The sequence below is a fragment of the Somniosus microcephalus genome, chromosome 22 (assembly GCF_052327205.1).
Source record: "Somniosus microcephalus isolate GS21.2 chromosome 22, FLI_Smic_1.0, whole genome shotgun sequence".
Classification (NCBI taxonomy): Eukaryota; Metazoa; Chordata; class Chondrichthyes; order Squaliformes; family Somniosidae; genus Somniosus; species Somniosus microcephalus.
This window is the reverse complement of record NC_141008.1, coordinates 66,996,918-67,021,941: the sequence shown is the minus strand read 5'-3', so window position 1 is coordinate 67,021,941 and position 25,024 is coordinate 66,996,918. Positions and strand designations below refer to the sequence as shown.

The following is a 25,024-nucleotide window of genomic DNA, read 5'->3' as shown; positions in this document are numbered from 1 at the left end:
GCGCACACCGATGACGTCATCGGTAGCGGCGCAGCGCTAACGGTTAGCACCACCATTAGCGTCCCGCTAAATTTAGCGGGAGGCGTGGCCAGTGGCTTCCGACCGACTTAGCGCCCTCTTAAGGCGCTAACGGGTGGTGCAGCCCACTGAATTTCTAGGCCTAAAAATTTTAACCTCTGACCCAACCCCAACCCACCCATTTTTTTGGGTGTTAAAATCCAGCCCTGGGTGTCTGAAATGGGAAAAGCCCCACACCCTGAACCAACATCCCTTGCCTTGATAAGCATTAAAAAATAATGCTGGATAGCAATTGATCAGCATCTGAAAGAGAACGATAAGGTTATCGCAGGTATTTTTACCCTATTCTTTTGAATGGAAGCCTTCAATGATGTGTATTCCTCATGACATTTTGCTTTAAAATACATAGAGGTTCACACAAAATTTTAGTGGGTCTTTGAGGAGGAGGTCGTGAGGTGAGGGAGGGAAGCGCTGTCCCATAAGAATAAAAGGAGATCGGAAACCAATGTTGCAGACTTCCCTGCAACCAGGTAGAGTAGAATGGGCAGATTCCTGGGAGCAATGAAGGAAATAATGGCCAGCAAAGAGGAACCCACAAGCAAATGAAAGGATAAAAGTAGCTGGTGCAAAAGCGAGCTCCTGATTTTTGGAAGCGACATTGTGAAATTCAGGCCTGTGCCTGATGAAAATAATGTCAGGTAGAGACCGTGTAAAATGGAAGGATTTATATAAGAGTTTATTGGAGGTTAATGTTTTTCCATTGCACTTTAATTTGCCCACAACTATATTTTAATTAATGATTCACTTGTGCTGAAAAACCAAAATGTCTTTTCTATCAACTTTGCAACATAGAACATAAGGTTCCACAAGTAAGTAAATTAGTAGTATGTTTTTTAAATTGGTCAAGTAGAATTACAGGACTCTTTTATTCTATATATGTAATTAGAACTTACCCTCAGCACAGTGTATTGATTTATTCACCATCAAGGAGCTGTTTTGGTTCATAGGGTTAGTAAAAATCTTGACAACTGTTGATTTTCTCCTGTTCATCCGACATTTTCATTAGGATTACACCTTTTTCCTGCAGGGATACTGATTAACTTAACTCTTGCACAGGTAGGCTGCAACCTTTCTAGAGCATAAAGATCGGCCACATGTTAGTGCATCTTCTTTTAAACCATTAAAGAACATTATTTGCCAGACCTTCTGATAAGTGGACAATTGGGACAGAATCCTTAAACTGTCCAGCATGTTCTGCATTCAGAAATAAGTTTGGTCGAAGCTATCGCTGATACAGATTTTACTTTATAAAACCTCTGGACCTCAAGGTTTCACATCATAAAGCGGGCAATTGTTAACACTTGACATGAAAAGTTTAAACATCAGGAAAAACCAGGGTACCGGAAATGTCGGTTAACCGGCACCTAAATAACTGGAAATGTCGGTTAACCGGCAAAATTCAGGAGTAGGTTCAGGTAACTTTTATTACTTGCCTTCCTCCATGTGTTGCTGTGCAAGGGTGTGGCTGCAGCTGTTGCTAAGCTACAGAGACACTTGCAACTTGTGGCCATTGTTCTGAACCTGTTGCTAAGCAACAGGGTTTGTTGCTTTATACGGAGCTCTCAGCTCCGTATCTTTTACTATAGCTTTTGGTTATCCGGAATTTTTGATGAACCGGCACCACGTCGGTCCCGTCCGTGCCGGATAAAAAAAAGTTTCCTGTATTCTATAAGCAAGAGCAATTCCAACCTAAAAATATAGTTTGCAAGATTTCGAACAAGAACAGATTCTGCGGCAGTGCTTAGACTGTGTTACTAAGATCAAGAACTAGATGGGGAGATGGAGGGGAGGGGTAGGGGTGTTGAAGAGAATTGAACCTGCCTTCCTACACGTTATGGCACTCTACCTCTGTTACACTAAAAGTAACACCAAGTCTCGCGATTTAATCCAACCCACTTAGCACATCTGTGTGCTGAAGAATTCAAACTGCCTGGGGACAACAAAGGTTGCCGCTTGTTTTGGATGGTAGAGTGAGTGTGACCAGCTGAAGGCACGGCCGTCAATGGTGGAGCGATTAAAATCGGGAATGCGCAAGAGGCCCGAATTGGAGGAGCGCACAGATCGCGGCGGGTTGTAGGGCTGGAGGAGGTTGTGTTCCAGACAGAGTAACAGTCAAAAGCAGATCGAGGCTGGCCTGCGAGTGACGTGACAGCGGGGCCACCGATCCACCTACTCCTGCTCCTATTTCTTATGTTCTTGCGTCAGTAATCGGTTAGTGACGGCCGAATGTACTTCCTGTCCAGGGGCAAAGGTCATGGAATGCGCTTCCTGTCTGGGAGTAAAGGGCAGCGATGGGTCGGGTCAGGAAAAAAATAACAACTCATGATTTCTTACCAAATCTCATGATTTTTAAGAGTTTGTTTCATTATTTATGAGATAGTGGAGTTGTCATTACTGTTATATAAACACTTTTGTATTCTAAACATTTAGTAAGTACTAACTCAGAAAAAAATATTACACTCAAATAATAACATTTACCAGTCTGCAGAGTCTAAACAGCAAGTAATTGATGTTCATGCTACTGATTTCGTTGTGGAATAAAGAAGAACACAGAACCATTGCAGCAATGCCAATCATAGTTAAAGTGGCCTCATTAAGCTGCCTCAGTGCGGCTCTGCTTGACGTCAGGGCTGGATTTAAGCGATGCTAGCTCTTGTAATATGAGGTGAGTGGGTGGGGTGTTTGCTACAGGGAATTAATCTTAACATAGTTAAAAAGAGAACTAGTCGATCTCCTGTGGCATTTCACATGGAGTCAAGGCTAAGTGCAGTCTTCAGATCAAGTAGGGTTACAGGGCAGAGGCACAAATTGGCTAAGGCAGAGGAGGATATGGGGGGAACCAAGAAAACTACCTTAGTGGGAGGAGGGACATGCAAGAAAACAACCTCAGAGCGGAGTGGGGAGATGGCAGGACGAATACCTCAGCAGGGTAAAGGAATATCTCAGCCTTGATGACCGATGGCGAAATGCTTGGAAGAACTGTGACATACGGAATGAATTCCTTATAGAGGACCCCACAGTACAACCTGAAGGATCAAACCTTCCTCGCAAACGGTGGACAACCATCAACCGCCTCAGAACCGCCCATGGTAGATGCTGCCACCTTCTCCATAGATGGAAGATTAAAGCATCCCCATCATGTGACTGTGGAGCTCCTGATCCGACCCTGGGGCACATCATTGAGCTCTGCCCTCGGAGGAAATTCGCAGGCAGCCTACAAGATATCCACGCTGTTACACCGGAAGCTTTGGCCTGGATATCTGACTTAGATATTGACATCTGATTTGCTTTGCTACTAGCATATGAAAGAAGAAGCAGCAGCGGTAGGGGGTGGGGGTAGGGAGCAGAAAAACCAACTCGGTGATCTCTGGGGGGGTGGGGGTTGGTGTGTGTGGGGGGGGTGTGGGGGGGGTGTGTGGGGGGGTGGGGTGTGGGGGGGGTGGTGTGTGGGGGGGGATGGGGGGTGGTGTGGGGGGGATGGGGGGGGGTGGGGGGGATGGGGGGTGGTGTGTGTGTGGGGGGGGTGGGGGGAGCAAGAAATCCAACTCGGTGATCTCTGGGTGGGGGGTATGACCAACCATAGTGGCGGGGTGGGGTTGTAGTGGCGCCAAATGTTTAAAACTATCAGAGGTCACAATTATGGTGACTTTGAGGAGGCCCTGTTTGTTGCAATTACTGTAGTCGGAGGCCCAATTTTTTTCTTTCTGTGTGGGCCTTGTGAATTGTAGAGGGCAAGAATATTTCATTATTACACAGGGCACCAATATGTCAAGTTGCAGCTGTATATGTTCACAGTGAAAGGGTTACTGACATTGAAAACCCCATCACAGCGCCACCTCCAGGCAAAACAGCTAATATAAGCAATTTGAGATGGGATGTGGTGCCCTGCCTACCAATGTTAATATAGAGTAGATTAGCATGCTTTGGGTGGACAGCTTAATACTTTGGCATGTTAGAGCTTATATTTTTATTTAAAAATTTGATTTTTAATTCCCGAGGCCAAACTTCGGCCTGAATTATGCAATGTCTTTATACATCTAAAGTGCTTATTTCCCTGACAAACCTTTTGCTCTAAAAGAAAAATGCATTAATATATAGGATGTCTTTAACTAATTCTGTTCCACTGGGATAATGGTTTGAAGACATAAAAGACAGAAAAACCGGTTAACCGATAACTGCAATGTGAGAAAAGTTCAATAATTTAAATAGAAAAGGGCAACAGATTGTCACTGTGAGGGTAAAAAATAATAGATCTCTTCAGTTCCTTTTGATATGTATAAATGTATTTTCTGGATCGCGGAGAAATAATTATTAGAAATAATTACGTGTTCTACATGGTTTCACAAGGCCAAATTGAATCTTTTTTGCAGGATCTGTTCCGGAGGTTTGGAGGAACCATTCACGATGGGGAACAAGTTGTTGATATACAGCCTGGATCCCTGGTTACCGTGACAACCACCGCAGGAATTTACAGAGCAAAAAGTCTGGTGATTACTGCTGGACCTTGGACAAATAAACTATTGAATCTTGTGAGACTACAGCTTCCTCTGAAGGTACAGGGTATTTAATGGATCTTACTCATATTCAACTTGCAGTAACATCATCCTGTTGTGGTGCTCAGTCTAAAGTGACCTCCAAATACATCAATGCAATCAAAGCTACTTTACAGTAAAGCGTTCCAGGAATTTTGTTTTGAACATAATATATACCGACAGTGTTGTCCTCCTGGTAATCAATGGGGAATTATCACTCAATAAACTTAGCAGTGATTGCTTTGTACTGTAATCATTAATCCTTACTGTAGATGTCCACCTACATCAGCTACTAACAGAGCCCTGGCAGGTTCCTGTTCTTCCCCGCCCACCATTGCACATACATTATAAAATCTAGACTTTTTAGCTCAGCCGGATGTGGGGTTCCCAACCCGTCTACCGGAATAGGCGATTGGTCATCCCAGTGCAGCTGTTGGTGACTCGGGAGAAACTGTCCTTGTACGTGTACGCGCAGTACCCTGGCTGTTGTGGCTTGCAACCAAACAGTGTTGTCTGAAATAACAACAGAAAACGCTGGAAAAACTCAGCAGGCCAGGAGCATCCGTGGAGAGAGAAATAGAGTCAACGTTTCAGGTCGAAACCCTTCGTCAGGACTGAGGAAAAAGCAGGAAATGAAACAGATTGAAAAGCGGGTTTGGGGGCGGGGAAATGGGGGAGGGGATGAAAGAACAAAAGGGAAGGTCTGAGAGGTGAAGAGACATTAAGAGATATTCAAGGCGAGACGAGATGGTAATAGGACAGGTAAAGAGACAAAGGATGGCTCTAGATGAAGTGTGAAATGCGCTGGCAGAGTGAGAGACAGCTGCCATGTGGGAGAGAAAAAAGGAAACGGCACAAACCAAAAGTGTGGATAAAAAATATATAAAAATATAATAGGGGCCGAGGTTATGATCTGAAATTGTTCAACTCGATATTGAGTCCAGAAGGCTGTAAAGTGCCTAATCGGATGATGAGGTGCTGTTCCTCGAGCTTGCGCTGAGCTTCCGTGGAACAATGCAAGAGGCCAAGGACGGTGAGGTCTGAGTGGGAATGGGGCGGCGAATTAAAATGGACAGGCGACCGGAAGCTCGGGGTCACCCTTACGGACTGAACGGAGGCGTTCCGCAAAGCGGTCACCCAATCTGTGTTTGGTCTCCCCGATGTAGAGACCGCATCGTGAGCAGTGAATACAGTATACTAGATTGCAAGAAGTACAAGTAAATCGCTGTTTCACCTGGAAGGGGTGTTTGGGGCCCTGGACAGTGGGAAGGGGGGAGGTATAAGGGCAGGTGTGGCATCTCCTGCGCTTGTACGGGAAAGGGGTGCTGGGGGGTGATAGAGGAGTGGTCTAGGGTGTCTCGGAGGGAGCGGTCCCTACGGAATGCTGAAAGGGGAAGATGCGTTTGGTGGTGGGATCATGTTGGAGGTGGCGGAAATGGCGGAGGATGATCCGTTGAATGTGGAGGCTGGTGAGGTGAAAGGTGAGGACAAGGGGAACCCTATCGTGGTTCCGGGAGGGAGGGGCTGGGGTGAGGGCAGAAGTGCGGGAGATAGAACAGACACGGTCGAGGGCAGTGTCAACCACGGTAGAGGGGAATCCTCGGTTGAGGAAAAAGGAAGACATGTCGGAAGCACTGGTGTGGAAGGTGGCATCGTTGGAGCAGATGCGGCGGAGATGGAGAAACTGGGAGAATGGAATAGAGTCCTTACAGGAGGCGGGTGGGAGGAAGTGTAGTCCAGGTAGCTGTGGGAGTCAGTGGGCTTGTAGTGAATGTTGGTCAATAACCTATCTCCAGAGATGGCGACGGAGAAGTCGAGGAAGGGAAGGGAAGAGTCAGAGATGGACCATGTGAAGGTGAGGGAAGGGTGGAAATTGGAGGCAAGAACCGCCCTGCTGGTTGCCCCAATATTTGGAACAAACTGCTTCATTGGCAGTTGTGAGGTTGTAAGTGCCTTGGAACGTTAAAGGCACGCTATCAATGCAAGTTGTTGATGATGGCATCGGGCCAAGTAAAATCGCTTGGAAACTCAAGAGTCCTGCGAGAACAACTGGGGGAGGGAGAGTGAGAGAGAAACACAAACTGGGGGAGGGAGAGAGAGAGAGAGCGCGCAACATAAATTGGGGGAGGGAGAGAGAGAGAGAGCGCGCAACACAAACTGGGGGAGGGAGAGAGAGAGAGAGCGCGCAACACAAACTGGGGGAGGGAGAGAGAGAGAGAAAGCGCGCAACACAAACTGGGGGAGGGAGAGAGAGAGAGAGCGCGCAACACAAATTGGGGGAGGGAGAGAGAGAGCGCGCAACACAAACTGGGGGAGGGAGAGAGAGAGAGAGCGCGCAACACAAACTGGGGGAGAGAGAGAGAGAGCACAACACAAATTGGGGGAGGGAGAGAGAGAGAGCGCGCAACACAAACTGGGGGAGGGAGAGAGAGGGAGAGCGCGCAACACAAATTGGGGGAGGGAGAGAGAGAGAGCGCAACACAAACTGGGGGAGGGAGAGAGAGAGAGCGCGCAACACAAACTGGGGGAGGGAGAGAGAGGGAGAGCGTGCAACACAAACTGGGGGAGGGAGAGAGAGAGAGCGCAACACAAACTGGGGGAGGGGAGAGAGAGAGAGCGCGCAACACAAACTGGGGGAGAGAGAGAGAGCGCAACACAAACTGGGGGAGGGAGAGAGAGAGAGCGCGCAACACAAACTGGGGGAGGGAGAGAGAGGGAGCGCAACACAAACTGGGGGAGGGGAGAGAGAGAGAGCACGCAACACAAACTGGGGGAGGGAGAGTGAGAGAGACACAAACTGGGGGAGGGGAGAGAGAGAGAGCACGCAACACAAACTGGGGGAGGGGAGAGTGAGAGAGCGCAACACAAACTGGGGGAGGGGAGAGAGAGAGAGCGCGCAACACAAACTGGGGGAGGGAGAGTGAGAGAGCGCAACACAAACTGGGGGAGGGAGAGAGAGGGAGCGCAACACAAACTGGGGGAGGGAGAGTGAGAGAGACACAAACTGGGGGAGGGAGAGAGAGAGAGAGCGCAACACAAACTGGGGGAGGGAGAGTGAGAGAGCGCAACACAAACTGGGGGAGGGAGAGAGAGGGAGCGCAACACAAACTGGGGGAGGGAGAGTGAGAGAGACACAAACTGGGGGAGGGAGAGAGAGAGAGCGCAACACAAACTGGGGGAGGGAGAGAGAAACACAAACTGGGGGAGGGGAGAGAAACACACACTGGGGGAGGGGAGAGAAGCACAAACTGGGGGAGGGGAGAGAAACACAAACTGGGGGAGGGGAGAGAAACACAAACTGGGGGAGGGGAGAGAAACACAAACTGGGGGAGGGAGAATTCATGTCAACCTGTGATGTGCGCTGTTGTATAATGGGCCAAAACAGGGTTTCCATACATACGGAACCTGTAAGTATGAATGGGGATTCCTTTCTTTTATTGGGTGAGCCAGCCCACGTGATCCCAGGGGTGCTTGCGAACCGCCTGCACCCCTGAGATACGTGGGCCTCTACCCAGGACCGTGAATCTCCTTACCTCCCGGACCAGCAGGTACGCGGGCATTTTATTTGCGGATCGGAGGCATTTCCCCGCGGGATGCCTCCAACTGCAAATTCAGGGCTAATATCTCTCTATTCTTTGGTGTTCTTTGATTTATTCATCTCACTATAAAACAAAAAGTCCATTTTTTTTATTCGGGGCTTGGTGATTCTGAGACACTCAAACAGTGGGCAAATGTCACGTGAGCAAATGTCATGTGATTAAGCATCACGAGTGGTGTCATGTGATCGAATGGCATGTGACCAAATGTCACATGATCAAATCTCCAGGAATATGTCAAACCAGAGTTGGTAACCCTAGCCAGATGCACAGAAACCCATTATCATGCTTATGATTTTCCAAAGCCAATCCACACAGTTTCTATATGCCTGACACTCTGTCCAGAGGGACTCGCTCCACTCATCCAAGTCCAGAGAACTTTGGCACAGGTTGAAAAGAACTCAGGGATAGATTTTATAAATTAGCATTCCTACCAAAGAGCTTTTGTATGGCAGGGATACAGATCAGAAATTTGGATGTAGGAGTCAGCATATGCTGCACAATTTACCATCCATAAAAATGAACCGACAGTAAATTGTTCAGGGCGAGCGGACCTTATGCCCAGATTCCCTCATGTGCTGCAGGCACATGAAACTCTGCATTAAGTGCGCTGCTGTATAAAATCTAACCTCAAAGCTTAGGGACTCCTCAAGTGTGCAAAGGGATATTGCTAAAGTTTAACCACCAAATTTATGCAGCTTATAAGCACATAGCATTGATAAGGCTCCTGCTACTTAAGTAGCTAGGAAGACCCTAACCTATAGGAAATGTGCTTAACTGGAGGATAGTTACTCGTTGGTCATTAAACAACTGACAAGTGCAGGTGTTGGCCATCACTAGGCAAACAGCAAATAAGAACAACTCCTTATGAGCAGCACAACGCATCATAAAATGTGTGTGTGCATTGCCACCATCCTCTTGACCACTGCATTAGGCATGTACCTTACCCCATAATTCCTCCAGCTAGGGCGCAGAGCACCAGCAGTAACTGACGTAATAAAACTCACTACGCACTTGGTTCGAGTATAAAGCAAGGCTTTAATCAACTTGTTTCAAAACATGGAGGTCTAGTTATCTTTCACTAGCTCCTGTTTACACAATGAGCTGGGCCCACGCCCGAGTATTTATACTCCTTGGACAGCGCCACCAGCTGGCCGTCCAGTGTTATTTCATGAGTCTTTCTTCATGGATCATAAGATTCATAACAGTAACTATTTGCCTCTGTGTAATCCAGTCATGGGTAGGCACCAAACCCTTGATATATGAGCATGTGTTCTCGTATCCAGTCTCCAGATAATGTTTTCCAGCAGCTGCCACCCCCAAGCCTCAGTGTTTCCTCATCGGTTCTACAACAGACATCTGCCTTCAGCGTGGTGGAAGCACCTATGCAGGGCTGCTTGCTACTTGCCAGCCTTCTGGATGTTCCAGCTGTCCAAGTCAAATTGAATGGCATCTTTTTATCCAAATCCTCATGTGAGGGGCTGTGGCAAAGAGATCTTCCCACTGCGAGACTGACTCTTCCCGCTGAACAGCAGGTTGGTGTAGGCCTGAGCCCTTTCTTCCTGCATCCATTTCCCCTTTGCCATGGATCCACCTCCTGAATCTCAGACCTGGACTGCTGTCGTGTACTAAATCATGAAGGAGAACGATTTGGATATATGTCTCACGTACCACAAAATTAAATGACTTTGCTGTCATTGAAGAAAGATCAAATCATTTTTCACCCCTATTCAGGGCAATCCATAAAAACTAATTCAAAGCATCAACTAAAAATCCCAGGTACTGATATGTGTCGACAATTAGGCCTAATAAATATCTTAGAGATCCCTCTTTAGCTCTACAAAGCCATATTTCTGCTTTTGGGAATATGTCTCGCCATAAGATTGCTGCCTTGTAAATATTCCTAGGTATCCAGTTTTCTTCTCATAATGTTAGCTAAAACCTTAAACGAATAGTGTTCCTCACTATTTTTGCTGGTAGGTTTATGTAATCATCTTTTATTGACCCTTTTTTTTGAGTATGCAAAACTATATCCTTCCCATGGGAACAAATGTACTACCAGAAGTTAGTGGTAGGCGTTTGAAGAATAGGAAGGCAGTAGTAACTTTTTTTAGTCACCAATTTCCAATGCTCACCTCCTGGAGAAGTGAGTCCTACTGCGGTTCCACAGCTACTGAGTGCCGTCCAGTGCCTTTCCAAAGTGGGCCTTGTGTATGTGTGAGCTTTGGCAGTGAGTGCTGACTCACTGTTCAATTGCTGGCAGTTGCGTTTTCCCTCGACATCCCCGCGCACACCACACACACTTCTAGAGGAAGCCACTAGATAGCGATCAAAATTGTGACTCCTGGCTGGTTTCCTGTTTCCTAACCCAGGGCACCCTAGCACCATCAATAAAATCATCACGAAACTGGTATTCAACCTGGGGCCTCCTTAGTCCGTATGGCTCAGACATTGGCTAAACTCGTTGGAAGGATTGGGATAGTCATGTTATTTGTTTCTCCATGTTTCTGGGCTTTGAGTGTTAAATAATAGCAGCTTTCTGGCAGTGTATGTTAATACAGTGATGTGCTATGCTATAGAGTAATGAAGCATGGGAACAACAATTTGTTTCCTTAATATGATAAAGTCTTGACTTGAGCCGCATCATTAGATGCGCTACAGTGCAGAAAACAGGTGCTTTTCCAGATGGAGAACGGGGGAGTTTAGCCATACGTAACTCCTTGGTCGCTACTTCAGAACTGTGTTGGGAGAGGCTGGGGAACAGTTTGCGGAACAGGCTTAGGCGAAACCATAGGATTTAGGGAGAGTCCACCTCTGCACAGGAAACGCATAAATTCAACTGCACGTTTAGGATGAGCTCCAGCAGTTCTCGGTGAAGCTACATAAATCCTGACATAACTCACCTGATCCTTCTAACCAATAAGATACTGATAATGAAAACACACATGTCCCCCTGTCCCCTCACCCAACACCCCCAGCCCTCCTCAAAAATAAAACAGCATTGCTAAATAAAAACTGATATATTCCTTCGGCCTCTTCTTCCCCCATCCTTTGGCAGAGTTTGGAATAGTCTCACACCATAAATCACAAAAGGATGTATGACCGGTTTCCCTCTTAATCTTAGCTGAAGGCTTCTGCATGGAGATGATAGTTTTAGAATGTGATCACACATATTTCATTAAAAATTACAAATACTGTCGACAGATGTGCAAAAACTTACAGAAAATCTACAAACGTGCACAATTGCTTCAAAAGAAAATTGATGACTACATTAAACATCACAATATTAATACTGATTTCCCTCAAATATATAAAATTGAAAACACCATTTAACAGGTTAACCTTGTGCAGTGAGATCACCAGACTTATTAATGAGTGGGGATGTGTGGGGAGGGGAGGGGAGGGGAGGGTGGAGAGAGTTGATACTTCAGCCATTTAATCTTTTAGAAAGTGCACCCACGCTTGTCTGAGTGAAAAGCATAATAGAAATTGGTTTGTCAATTATTCAAGAGGCTCAGGAGCTCTGGCCGGTGGACAATGCCTGAAGTCATGAGTCGAAACTCAGTAGGCCGACCAACACATAAGTAAAATGTTCGAAACCTATTTGCCTACTTTAATTTTATCTCTGAATAGAGATGGCATTAAACTGGGAGCGCCGAGGGATTCAGCGGAGGCGCGCTCTGCCCAGCAGTCATGAGGGTCGTCTATTGCGCCCTGAACCCACAGGAATCAAACCATGTGACAGAAACTCATGGCTCTTTCTTCTTGTTCCTGGGCATCAATGTTCAAAATAATAAACCTGCGAGCACTTATGAACAGTGCATCCATCACCTGAGTACGACCGCAATGCGCTGCTGACTGGTAGATGTTGATTATGTCACCTGTTTCCCCCCCCCCCCTGAAAACTTCCTATGACAAAGAATTTCAAAGCAGTTGTTACTTTGACAGCAAAGGGGAGAGAGAGCTTCCAACCCTGCAGTGATGTTCCCTCAGGCGGCCACAGATCTCCCCCATCACCTCAGTCACTAGATGCACTGTTCTTCAGCGAAGTCTAAAAATGACCATCACCTCCAATATATTTTGTTTTGTTCATAATTACAGACAAGTACATTCCTCTTTAATGCTGTCTCATCTCCTTGTCAACCATCCCGTTCATCCTCATCCTATTCCTCAAAGTAGCACAGTTATACTGGCACCCTGAATGGCACACCCAATATGTCATTTTTGCCGAGTTAGAAGGTAAAAACATTTGTATCTCTTATATAACCTTGCCAACAATATTTACACAGGCAATTGCTCCTTCCAAACTGAAAAGCATCATCCTGCTTTTCTGTATGTTTGCAACTAAAATGCTAACTTACCCAGATCAGAGTGCTCGACCTATCTGGGTGCAAGTAACATGTGATCTGTGACCAACATAAGTATATGAACAAAGGTCACAGTATGACATTATTGGGACCTCATTTCCACAGAATTTTAGTAACATCTCCCCAAACACATCTAACAAAGTGGAGACCTTTTTTTTTAATTCGGGAGTTATATGAGTGCAGTGGGATAGTGCCAAATTTTCTGTTTTGCTGCATTCCAGAAATGGATAATTATTGGGCATTAAACCCAGGAAAATCTACCCTTCTGTGTCTGGGCGGGGGTGAAGGAAACCTGAGGAGACACGACAAGGCCATAAGAAGCATAGCTCGCACCAGCCAGCCAGAACGCCAATGGCTATGATTGTAAAAATGTCAAAGTGCCAGAGTGTCTCACCCTTCTGGCTGATGCAGTAGTTGCAGCACCATCAGTGGGGAGCTAAAACCACTGGCCTTTAAAACAGGGAGTTTGCACAAGCAAAGAAATGAGGAGACCATCTAAGTATAACCATTCTTCTCGGTTCTATTTCAGTGTAAAATGTCTGGCATCTAGTAGTGTTTCAGTTTACTCATAAAACAGTAATTTTGAGAGGCACTGTTCTCAGTTCAACCATTCTAACCAGCTAAGTATCAATACTTTGTACATTACTTTAGGAAGAGCTTCCCTATCCAGCGTTACCTGTAATTGAGGTTGCAGCAGGTCACGTAATAAATCTGGCAATGCCGTTACATCACAGAGTGTATTTTACTTGTATAAAAGACCCACATTACTCCCTGGCTTCTTTGTCAATTGAGTTATTGGTTGCTCACTCATGTGAAACATTGCCCAACAACACATTGCTTTGCTGTAATATCATGTGTTTCACAGGAGACTTTTCTATCATCTAAATTATCCTTTTTCCTGTTGATTTAATAACCTTGTTAGACACTGAGGATTGTTGTTTGTTACTGGAAAGAGAAAGTCCCTGGAACCTATGGAATTTCCAAGGGGTTTCCTTGCTTCATAAGGACAAGCAGAGGCTCAAATCAACATCATTTCTATGGACTCCCTTCGAATGAATATCCTGGACTTATGAAGGTATGCACATGAAGATTATATTCTTTATTCTGCTATGAACGCCGATTTAACTTATAACCAACACTTTAGATCATAATTCTGAGATTGATTGGGCAGACAGATCCTCTGCAAATATGTGTTAATAAAAATTGTACAGCTGCAGGGAGTAGGAACAGGTACAAGTGCATAGCCTTTATTGCATTTTAATCTAAATGGATTTGTGAATATATGTGTCTACAGCATATATGAATCTGAGAATCACAGTGTCACGCCTGTTGCTGTCAAATATTCTCTTATGCAACTGGTTTAGTGATTCTTTTAACGGAAGGACTCCTACCGACGACTGGAAGCTGCGCAGAAGCATTCTGAGCATAAATCTGTGGTGGTTTAGGTATGAATGTATGATAATATAGTCATATCGCACGCCGGAATCTATGGAGCTATGGGTTGATTTAATAATGTATAATAATAGCGCGGGTTGGTTTAACCATTACTGTTTGATATTTTCACAGGAGGAGGGTTGCGGAGATTTATTTGTACGGTGCGCAGGCTCCGTGGGAAGGGAAAGGAGAAGGAAATTAATTAAAATGGACATTTACTGTGTATTGCCGGCGCAGATTTGCTTTTCCTGACGCGGCTGTGCTCGGCAGCGGCGATCTCTTTTCACCATCCCTTCCCCCCTCTCCCTCCGCTCCCCTCCCCTCTCCCTCTCCTCCCCCCTCCCCTCTTCTCTCCCTCCCCTCCTCCCCTCCCCTCTACTCTCCTCCCCTCTTACCCCCCCCTCCCTCCTCCCCTCCTCCCCTTCCGTCTCCCTCCCCTCCTCCCTCCTCTCCTCCCCTCCTCCCCCCCTCTCCTCCCCTCCCCTTTCCTCTCTCCTCTCCTCCCCTCCCCCTCCTCCCCTCTCCCCTCACCCTCCTCCCCTCTCCCTCCCCCTTCCCTCTCCCCTCCCCCTTTGCTCCTCTCCCCCCTCTCCTCCCCCTCCCCTCTCCCCTGCCCTCCCCTCTCTCCTCCCCTCCCCCCTCTCCTCTCCTCCCTTCTCCCCCCCTTCCCCTCTCCTCCCCCTCCCCTCCCCTCTCTCCTCCACTCCCCTTTAACTCTCCTCCCCCTTCCCCTCTCCCCCCCTCCCCTCTCCCCCCTCTCCTCCACTCCCCCCTCTCCTCCCCTTCTCCCCCCTCCCCTCCCCCCTTCTCCCCCTCCCCCCCTTCTCCCCTCCTCCCCCTCCCCTCCCCGTCCCCTCTCCCCTCCCCTCCCCCCTCCCCCCTACCCTCCCCTCCCCTCCCCCCTACCCTCCCCTCCCCTCCCCCCTCCCCTCCCCCTCTCCTCCCCTCCCCCCCTTCCCTCTCCTCCTTTACCCCCCTTTCCCCCTCTCCTCCCCTCTCCCCTCACCCCCTTCCCTCCTCCCCTCCCCTCTCTCTCTCTCATCTTCTCTTCCCTTCTCCTCCCCGCCCCCTTCCCTCTCCCCTCTCCTCCCCTCCTCTTTCTCTCTCGAATTGTTTTCTTTGTAATGGCGATGATATTTTATTTTCAGTTAGTGAACAACCGGAAAAAACACTGAAACTGCGCGCGCGCAACTACGTCGGCTTCGCTGGCAGCAGTCGCGTCCTTTTAAAGAGTATATTTGTGTGTTTTAATATAATTTTAGTGTGATTATTTTTGCACCGGAGTACAGAGGATTATTCCGTGTCAGTAGCCTGCACAGTGAGGGGACTGGAGAGGGGATTTTTGGAAGACTATGGGCTAGAAATCCGTCTCGGGTGGTGGCGCCAAACGGGCGGTATCGGATCGGGCGCCCGTTATCCGCAGCGCTGGATATTCAGCTCCATTGCAGTCAATGCTGCGTAAAACGGGCGGCCGATCCAATACCGCCTGGTTTGCACCACCACCCGACACTAATTTCTACCCTTTTTATGTGTTTCTATCATACACCAGGATTAAACAAACATGTTTTCAGGTGAGTGGTCTTCCTGATTATAATCACTCCACCATTGGTGGCCGTGCCTTCTGTTGCCTGGGCCCTAAGCTCTGGAATTCCCTGCCTAAACCTCTCCGCCTCGCTACCTCTCTTTCCTCCTTTAAGACGCTCCTTAAAACCTACTTCTTTGACCAAGCTTTTGGTCACCTGCCCTAATTTCTCCTTATGTGGCTCGGTGTCAAATTTTTTGTCTTAAAATACTCCTGTGAAGGGCCTTGGGACATTTTACTATGTTAAAGGTGCTATATAAATACAAGTTGTTGTTATGAGTTCACTGAAGAAATTGTGCCACCTCATTCATTAAACTGTACTGAAACTGCAAACCCATTACACACTATCAAATATAAGCAACTTTCACCTGCAAAATGAGACAATACCCTGTACTAACCAGGACAATTATTTTTGTCAACAAAATGGATTTAAGAGAAAGAAAATCGAGCTTTAAATTCTTAATCCTGAATATTTTTTTATGGTAATGGATTTGGCCTTTTAACATTGCCTCCACATGGAGAGAAATAAATATATATCTAAAATACATTAAAAACTTACATCTGTGCATACTTCCTGTCTACATTACCTTACTGCCTGTTGTCACATTTTTGTCACCCTTCTGTCAACCTTTCCCACTATAAATTCTTATGTCTACATTTATAATGGAAACTGTGCACACATAACTTGTCATGTTTCAAATACACCTTCCGCCCACTGGGGTGGCACAGTAGGGCCGCAGTTTTGTGTCTCCAAGCACCACAGCCTGTACTGCTGAGAAACTCCTACACTCCAAACAAGGTTTGCAATCTAACTATAAATAATATTATATATAAGTATTGTGTAAAAGAACAGAATTTATTACTTTAAAATGGGCTCTGAATTATGTCTGCGTTGTGATGAAATATTTCCATTCATCACTGCCTGTGACTGAGATCGGTTTCAGTGTCATTTCCCTTCCCCCAGACCTCATTGTATTGTGTACTGGAATGTGCTGTATTGTATACTGGAATGTGCTGGAATGTGCTGTGTGTAGGGCTCCGCCCATACCTGGCCCCGTTTGTAAGCTAGCTTCAGTCTAGCCCCAATCTCCAGAAGGACGACATCTCTCTCGCTTACGTGTTTCGTTCTAAGTTAATAAAAGCTTTGTTTTGTTCTGCTACCTTCGAGTCTCGGAATTATTGAGGCACATCAATTTTATTAACTTATTTTTTCAACACTATGGATCAACTCCTGAAACCCGAACGTTTGGATTTGGATCAACATGCTCCGGACGCATCAGCACGCTTCGGACACTGGTTTGAGTGTATGGAATTCTTCCTGGACAATTCCGCAGCCGTCAAAGACGCTACGGATGCTGCAAGGATGAGACTTGGAATTCTGCGGAATTGGGTAAGCCACCGGGTTTACCCCCTCATCCAAGACGTCGAGACGTACCTGGCCGCCTGCGACATCTTAAAGGCGCATTACCAGCAGCCTACGAATGAGGTGTATGCTAGGCACCTGCTCGCCACCCGCGCACAGCGACCTGGGGAATCGGTGGAGGAGTTCCTAAGCACCCTGAAAATGCTTGGCAAAGACTGCAAGTGCCGAGATGTAAAAGCCGCGGTGTACACTGACGAGCTTGTTCGCGATGCCTTCATCACAGGCCTCAGCTCCACTTACATCCGGCAAAGACTGCTGGAAAAAACGGGGTTGGACCTGAAACAGGCTGCGGACACCGCGCGATCCCTGGATGTGGCCCAGAGAAACTCGGACGCCTACTCTTCAGCCCGCGCCGTCCACGCCGCCACATGTGCACCGAGGGCGCCGCCATCTTGGAAGGCATCTTCCCCGCCCGACAGCCCGACACCGGCTGGGCCCCGCTCTCCCCCCAGAAGCCCTACGACAGCCGCGACGCATCAGGGACCCAACTGCTACTTCTGCGGGCAGCCAAAGCACACCAGAAACCTGTGCCCGGCGAAAGGCACCACCTGCTTTAAGTGCGGTAAGAAGGGGCACTTTGGGAAGGTGTGCAGAGGGAACCCCGCCGGAAAACCAACCGCCGGAAAACCTGCCACCGCCGCGTGTGCGCCGTGGGAGCGGCCATCTTGGACGCCATCTTGCCCGACCTCGTGGGGTCCGCCATCTTGTGAGCAGACAGCGTGGACGCCATCTTGTATCGATCAGGGCCCTACAGTGGCATCGGTCACAGTGGACCAGACCAGGCCGCACCCGCTATCCAGATCAATGGTGGACATCGAGGTAAACGGGTGCCGGGTTAAATGTTTAATTGACAGTGGAAGCACGGAGAGCTTTATCCACCCAGAACTGGCACAACAACTCTCCCTAAAGGTGGTCCCTACTCAGGGTACCATCTCTATGGCTGACAAAACCCAGACATCGACCATTCTGGGTTACTGCACGGTACAATTGTGCGTTAACGGAACTGTATATGATAATTTTAAAGTATTAATCATGAAGAACCTATGTGCGAGCGTGATCTTGGGCCTGGATTTCCAGTGCAACCACCAAAGCATCACGCTCAAGTACGGTGGGTCCCAGCCGCCCCTCACAGTGTGCGGTCTGGCTACCCTGAAGGTAAAGCCGCCTTCGCTATTCGCGAACCTTACCCCTAACTGCCGGCCAATAGCGACCAAAAGCAGGAGGTACAGCTGGGAGGACAGGCGGTTTATCGCGACCGAGGTAGACAGGCTCCTGAAAGAGCGCATTATTGAACGCAGCAACAGCCCGTGGCGCGCCCAAGTGGTAGTGGTAAGGGGTAGTGAGAAGAAACGGATGGTGATCGACTATAGTCAAACGATCAACAGGTACACCCTACTAGACGCCTACCCGCTACCCCGCATATCAGAAATGGTGAACCAAATCGCCCAATACCGGGTGTTCTCCACCATCGACCTCAAGTCAGCATACCACCAGCTCCCTATCAGACCAGAGGACCGCCCGTACACCGCCTTTGAGGCGAACGGACGCCTCTACCAATTCCTCAGAGTCCCCTTTGGGGTGACGAATGGGGTCTCGGTCTTCCAGAGGGAGATGGACCGCATGGTCGATGACCACCACTTGCAGGCAACCTTCCCCTACCTCGACAACGTCACCATCTGCGGTCACAACCAGCAGGATCACGACTCGAACCTCGAGAGGTTCCTGAAAACCGCACAAAAACTCAACCTCACCTACAACGAGGACAAGTGCGTTTACAACACCACGCGCCTCTGCATACTAGGCAGCGTGGTGGAGAATGGGGAAATCGGACCAGACCCCGACCGATTGCGCCCCCTGCGGGAGCTGCCCCTGCCCAACACTCCCAAAGCCCTGAAAAGATGCCTGGGGTTATTTTCTTATTATTCCCAATGGGTCCCCAACTACTCCGACAAAGCCCGCCCCCTCTTGAAAGCATCCTCTTTCCCGCTCTCTGCTGAGGCCCACGCCGCCTTCAAAAGCATTAAGCAGGATATTGAGCGGGCCACGCTACAGGCAGTGGACGAGAACACTCCATTTCAAGTGGAAAGTGATGCGTCTGACTTCGCCTTGGCGGCCACCCTCAACCAGGCGGGGAGGCCCGTAGCTTTCTTCTCGAGGACCCTCCAAGGGCCCGAGATCAGACACTCCTCCGTGGAAAAGGAGGCCCAAGCCATCGTGGAGGCAGTGCACCACTGGCGCCACTACCTAGCCGGCAAACGCTTCACCCTACTTACCGACCAGCGGTCGGTAGCGTTTATGTTCAATAATAAACAGAGGGGGAAGATTAAAAATGATAAGATTCTTCGGTGGCGGATCGAGCTCTCCACCTTCGAGTACGACATCATTTACCGGCCAGGGGCCCTTAACGAATCCCCTGACGCCCTCTCACGAGGGATGTGTGCTAGCGCCACCGGGGATCGGCTACAGACCCTCCACAACGACCTCTGCCACCCAGGGGTCACGCGGCTGTTCCACTTCATAAAGTCCCGTAACTTACCCTACTCGATTGAGGAAGTTCGGTCCCTGACCAGGAACTGCCGCACTTGTGCTGAGTGCAAGCCTCGGTTCTACCGCCCAGATAGAGCCCACTTAATCAAAGCTACACGGCCCTTTGAGCGGCTCAGCTTAGATTTCAAGGGCCCCCTCCCGTCCGTCGACCGCAATGTTTACTTCCTGAACATTGTGGTACGAATACTCCCGGTTCCCATTCGCATTCCCCTGCCCAGACATGACCAGCGCCACGGTCATTAAATGCCTCAACAGCCTGTTCTGTCTGTTCGGTATGCCGAGCTACATCCATACGGATAGGGGGGCGTCCTTCATGAGTGAAGAGCTACGCCAGTACATGCTGTCCAGGGGGATCGCCACGAGCCGTACCACCAGCTACAACCCCCGGGGTAACGGCCAAGTGGAGCGGGAGAACGGGACAGTATGGAAAGCAGTCACTCTAGCTCTAAGGACCAAGGGCCTCCCTATCTCCCGCTGGCAGGAAGTCCTCTCGGATGTGCTCCATTCGATACGGTCGCTATTGTGTACGGCCACTAATACCACGCCTCATGAACGAATGTTTGTCTTTCCCCGGAAATCCACCTCAGGTGTATCCATGCCGTCATGGCTCTCCACCCCAGGTCCGGTACTCGTGCGAAGGCATGTGAGGGGCCACAAGACGGACCCTCTTGTGGAGCCAGTACACCTACTCCACGCCAACCCCCAATACGCATATGTCCAGCACGCCGACGGAAGGGAGGACACCGTGTCCATAAAAGACGTCGCCCCAGCCGGCATTGACAACAACCACGGCAACAGCGGCAACGACGATCACAGCAACTCTTACCCACCCACTACTCTTTCATCACCCCCGGAAGAACACCGACCAATGGCACCCCCACCAACTACCCCTTCAACAACCCTGGCGGCACCCCCGGCAGAGACCCAGGAGGCTACCGGGGACACCCAGCCGACACCCGCGGCACCGCAACAGCCACATCGGTCGCAGAGGACTATCAAACCCCCGAACAGACTAAATCTATAGAAGGGGTGAATGTGATGAAATATTTCCATTCATCACTGCCTGTGACTGAGATCGGTTTCAGTGTCATTTCCCTTCCCCCAGACCTCATTGTATTGTGTACTGGAATGTGCTGTATTGTATACTAGAATGTGCTGGAATGTGCTGTGTGTAGGGCTCCGCCCATACCTGGCCCCGTTTGTAAGCTAGCTTCAGTCTAGCCCCAATCTCCAGAAGGACGACATCTCTCTCGCTTACGTGTTTCGTTCTAAGTTAATAAAAGCCTTGTTTTGTTCTGCTACCTTCGAGTCTCGGAATTATTGAGGCACATCATGCGTGTCCTGATTCAATTATTCCCCTACATCCAACCTCATGTCACCTGAAGACTACTTTTAACATAACAAGAACTTAAGAAATAGGAGCAGGAGTAGACCATTTGGCCCTTCGAGCCTGCTCTGCCATTCAATTAGATCATGGCTGATCTTCTACCTCATCTCCACTTTCCATATCTCTTGATTCCCTTAATATCCAAAAATCTATCGATCTCTGCCTTGAATATACACAACGACTGAGCCGCCACAGCCCTCTGGGGTAGAGAATTCCAAAGATTCACCACCCTCTGAGTGAAGAAATTTCTCCTCATCTCAGTCCTAAATGGCCGTCCCCTTATTCTGAGACTGTGACCCCTGGTTCTAGACTCCCCAGCCAGGGGAAACATCCTCCCTGCATCTACCCTGTCAAGCTTTTGGTCTGGACTCCCTGTATGCAACACCACGGGAGATTGATTAGTGCAGTTGAATAAAATGTGTGTGTAACAAAACGTTCCAGAATGTATGTGAATTTCCATTGAAAATACTGGACATTAGAGAATTGAAGGCAGTGGCTTTGAACACTGTTCTTTCACTTCTGGGATTAATGTTTGATTCCAATCCAGACTGATGAGATGAAAGTTCTCAGATTGGCAGTTGTAAGGATCCTGAATGAAAATGAGTTAGGAAGGCTCAACTCATTTCATTGCCGGTGTGAGTCCACAGCACAGATTTTTTTCCATACTGTGATATGAAATTGACTGCTTCACTCAGAAAGGCAATAAGTGTAATTGGTGTGGGATATAAAAATGTCACAGTGTGCTAGACTTTACTCTGAGGTTGGTATTGGGGCCCATTGGAGAAGATTTGCTGTGTGTACTATCTGCAAGGAAACAAGCATTGAAATACCACCGTCACTGCGGGAAATGCGCCAAGGCACTTGTTCTTTATAATCCATTTCATTAAACACAGCACATAAAGGAAATGTTTCCACATTGTTGGGTCGGGTTTACTCTCGGACTTAGGCTATACACAGGTAGAGACGGCTTGACAGTCGGGTACCAAAAGTGGAAAGATGTTCAAATCCCTAACATTGAGAAGAACAAAAATCTATTGTTTTAAAGTAAGTGCTGAGAATGCCTGAAGTCTCTTGTCTGTGAGGGGTTAACTCGATTGCTACTTGGCCCTAAACAGACAATACACCATGGCCGAATACCTGACCACGGTAAAAGATAGCAAATTAAGAAAAACCTTGACTATGTACAGACTTAGTGAGCATAGCCTGGCCATCGAAAAAGGCAGACACAGACAGACCTGTCTGCCAAGAGAGGACAGGATATGCTCTCACTGCAGTCAGGGAGTGGTGGAGACAGAGATGCACTTCCTCACAGCTTGTGGAAACTATCAGGACATAAGGGGGAATTTCTACCCAAAATTCATAAAAATATGCCCTGAATTCAAAAATTTGAATGAAGACCAAAAACTCCCCTACCTATTAGGGGAACAGAGAAATTGCATAACTTTAGCAGCAAACTATGTTACAGCTTGCCATAAGCAGAGGGACAACCACTAAACCTAAGAAAAGATTCTATGCAAATTATATGAGTGTATATTTATACACACATATCTGTTTATATACTGTATGGATAGATCTGCGTTTATGTGTTCAACCATAAATGTTTTTTCGGTGCTTTGGCAACATAAGATGTACCTTGTCATGCCAATAAAGCAATTTGAATTGAAAAAAAATTGAATGTCCTGACCGCTGAAGGTAGCTTTAGGCTTGATTAGATCACAATACTGATTTATACATCATTTCGCACCAGCACTCTAAAATTGACTTGATGAGCACTTGGCCTTGATACTGGGATTAATTGCAATAAGCATTGCTGTCCAGTGGAAGGGCTTGCAATGTTTTGTGTCATTATGAAACTGTCCTCTTCCGCTGGGGATGGGTAATCCATTCCCAGTAAGTTTCCTGTTGAAAAGAAATGCCATAAAACGATGAAACCTATTTCAATTTGAGCAGTCTGCAGATGGAACACTTTGTTGGTTTTGTACCACTGTGGTAATGAGCTGGAGTCTCCACGGTGGCAGTGATTGATGAGTGAAGTACTTTTAAAGCCTGGTTGCTGGGTGAGATGTCTCACCTAGGTGAAAACTGACAACTGACAGTGCAGCTGTCTGTCAAAAGGACTGCAGTGTGAAATTAATTTTACAAGTCAATCGCCCAATAGGGATTGTTACTCCTGTCAGTTTTTGTGTGGACAGGGTTCAAATAATTTGATCTTATTTGTTTTCTTAACCACAATTGCACAAATGCATGTGATTACTTTGATATATAACTGTGTTCTTGCAGTCCATTCCAAGGTGTAGTCCCTGACATTAAACTAGGTGGCACAGAGAATAAGAGCGCTACACTTTCATTCCTGGGCTCAGTGTTTGAACGTAGCCAGCACTCACGGGATAAAGGTCTCCTCCTTCTGCCAGCTTTAAGGGTCCAAAGGGAAATGAGCCGGAGCAGCTACAACTTAATTCACAGTGCACAGCAGAAATCAATCCACAAATTGTGCTTTGGTTTGAAAGAGGAAATGAAGACTTTTTAGGGGTGTGTGTATATATACTATTAAAAGTTGAGAAAATGTTGCATATAATCTTGTGCAAAAAATTCTCTCTTTAGGTCTGCTACCACAGTGGCAGCGATGCTGACCCAGATGAACGTGATATCGTATTTCAGCAGCCTTCCCAGGACGTAAACTCCCTGAGCGACTTTTTGTCTAAGGAGTTTCCTGGTTTGGACCCCAAGCCTGCTATTGTTGAATACTGCATGTATACAGTAAAGTATCATTCTCCTTACCTTCAAGTAACTAGAACAGCTTTAAAAATATTGGAAATATGTTCCTCTTTGATTTTGAGGATCTATTTTCTTTGAATTGTAAAAGAAAGAATAATCCCTTATAAATATTAATGTCTCTCCAGAATCACTCTCTATAAAACCAGCTTCCGGTGTTTTAGGCTGTATTGAAGCTTTAATCAAAGGAGTTTGAAATCTACCTTTGAATAAAATTAGCACATGAAATGTTGGACCTTTGGAGGACTGCAGGCTTCAAGCTCTGCATGTACATCCTATCTTGTTACTTCTGCAAAATTAATATTTTCTTTAATTTTAGTATTGAATCTTCAATTGAACAATTAATATTTATTGGGAAATTTTATATTTACAATAGCTTCTAAATATGCTAAAAAATTGTGAATTTATATTGTTTCATTGCTCAGTAGCCTAACAACCTGCTGTGTTATTAAAAGGGCAGTATTAGATCTGCTAGGCTCTCAATTCCCTTGAATAAATTTCCCCCAGCACTTTCTCTCATGTTTCCTGTGATTCAGCTGAAGCATTCTTCTGAACTGGTTGTCTTAATAGTTTCTCAGCCTTTAATTGATATCATTTTAGCATTACTACTGTTAATTGTCCTGATCATTCACATTTTACAGAGACCATTTTATATATTATAATAATATAAGTAACAGATGGAAGGTGGTGCGCACAGGGCTATCATTTAATCTCGGGGCTCAGAAGTTGTTTAAAATCAACTCACACTTCATTTTCATGGTTTCTGACACTATTTCCACCCATTTGATTATCAGTTACCCCTGCCTATCCATGAGGCCATATTGTAGTCATCATAAAGCTAGCAGAATTGAGTAAAAACAGAAAATGCTGGAAATACTCAGCAGGTCAGGCAGCATCTGTAGAGAGAGAAACAGAGCTAACGTTTCAGGTCGATGACCCTTTCTCAGAACCGGAAACATTGGGGTTGATTTTCCTGCAGGTGCGGGGAATTGTCGGGTTCCCCGAATGTCGGGGTTCCCGCACAAATGTAAATGGATCTGGCAGATTGATGCAATTTTCCCTCAATTGGCCAATTCATTTCCAGCGTGTGGGAACCCTTGCTAATTGACTATTTCCAGTCAGAAAGCCCCACAGTATGATGTCATAATTCGTGGTGCTTTTAAAATCGATAGCAAGCATTGCTACCTCTGCAGGCTTCCATACGAACCACACAGGATGGCAGAGGAGCCTGCAGCAGCTGTGACCAGTGCCAGACCCCGAGCTGGCAGCAAATTCGACGAGGCTTCACTGCAGGCATTATTGGATG

General features: G+C 47.2%; 1 protein-coding gene across 2 annotated transcripts in view; it reads left to right on the top strand.

Moving 5' to 3' along the window:
- The window catches only part of pipox (pipecolic acid oxidase), a 93,664-nt gene that overhangs the window by 47,968 nt on the left and 20,672 nt on the right, over positions 1 to 25,024 (top strand). For both annotated transcript variants that reach the window (XM_085965006.1, XM_085965008.1), the window contains exons 4-6: positions 4,449 to 4,631; positions 13,496 to 13,648; positions 23,548 to 23,703. In XM_085965006.1, the coding sequence (XP_085821132.1) occupies positions 4,449 to 4,631; positions 13,496 to 13,648; positions 23,548 to 23,703 (492 nt within the window). The remainder of the gene's footprint in view (positions 1 to 4,448; positions 4,632 to 13,495; positions 13,649 to 23,547; positions 23,704 to 25,024) is intronic.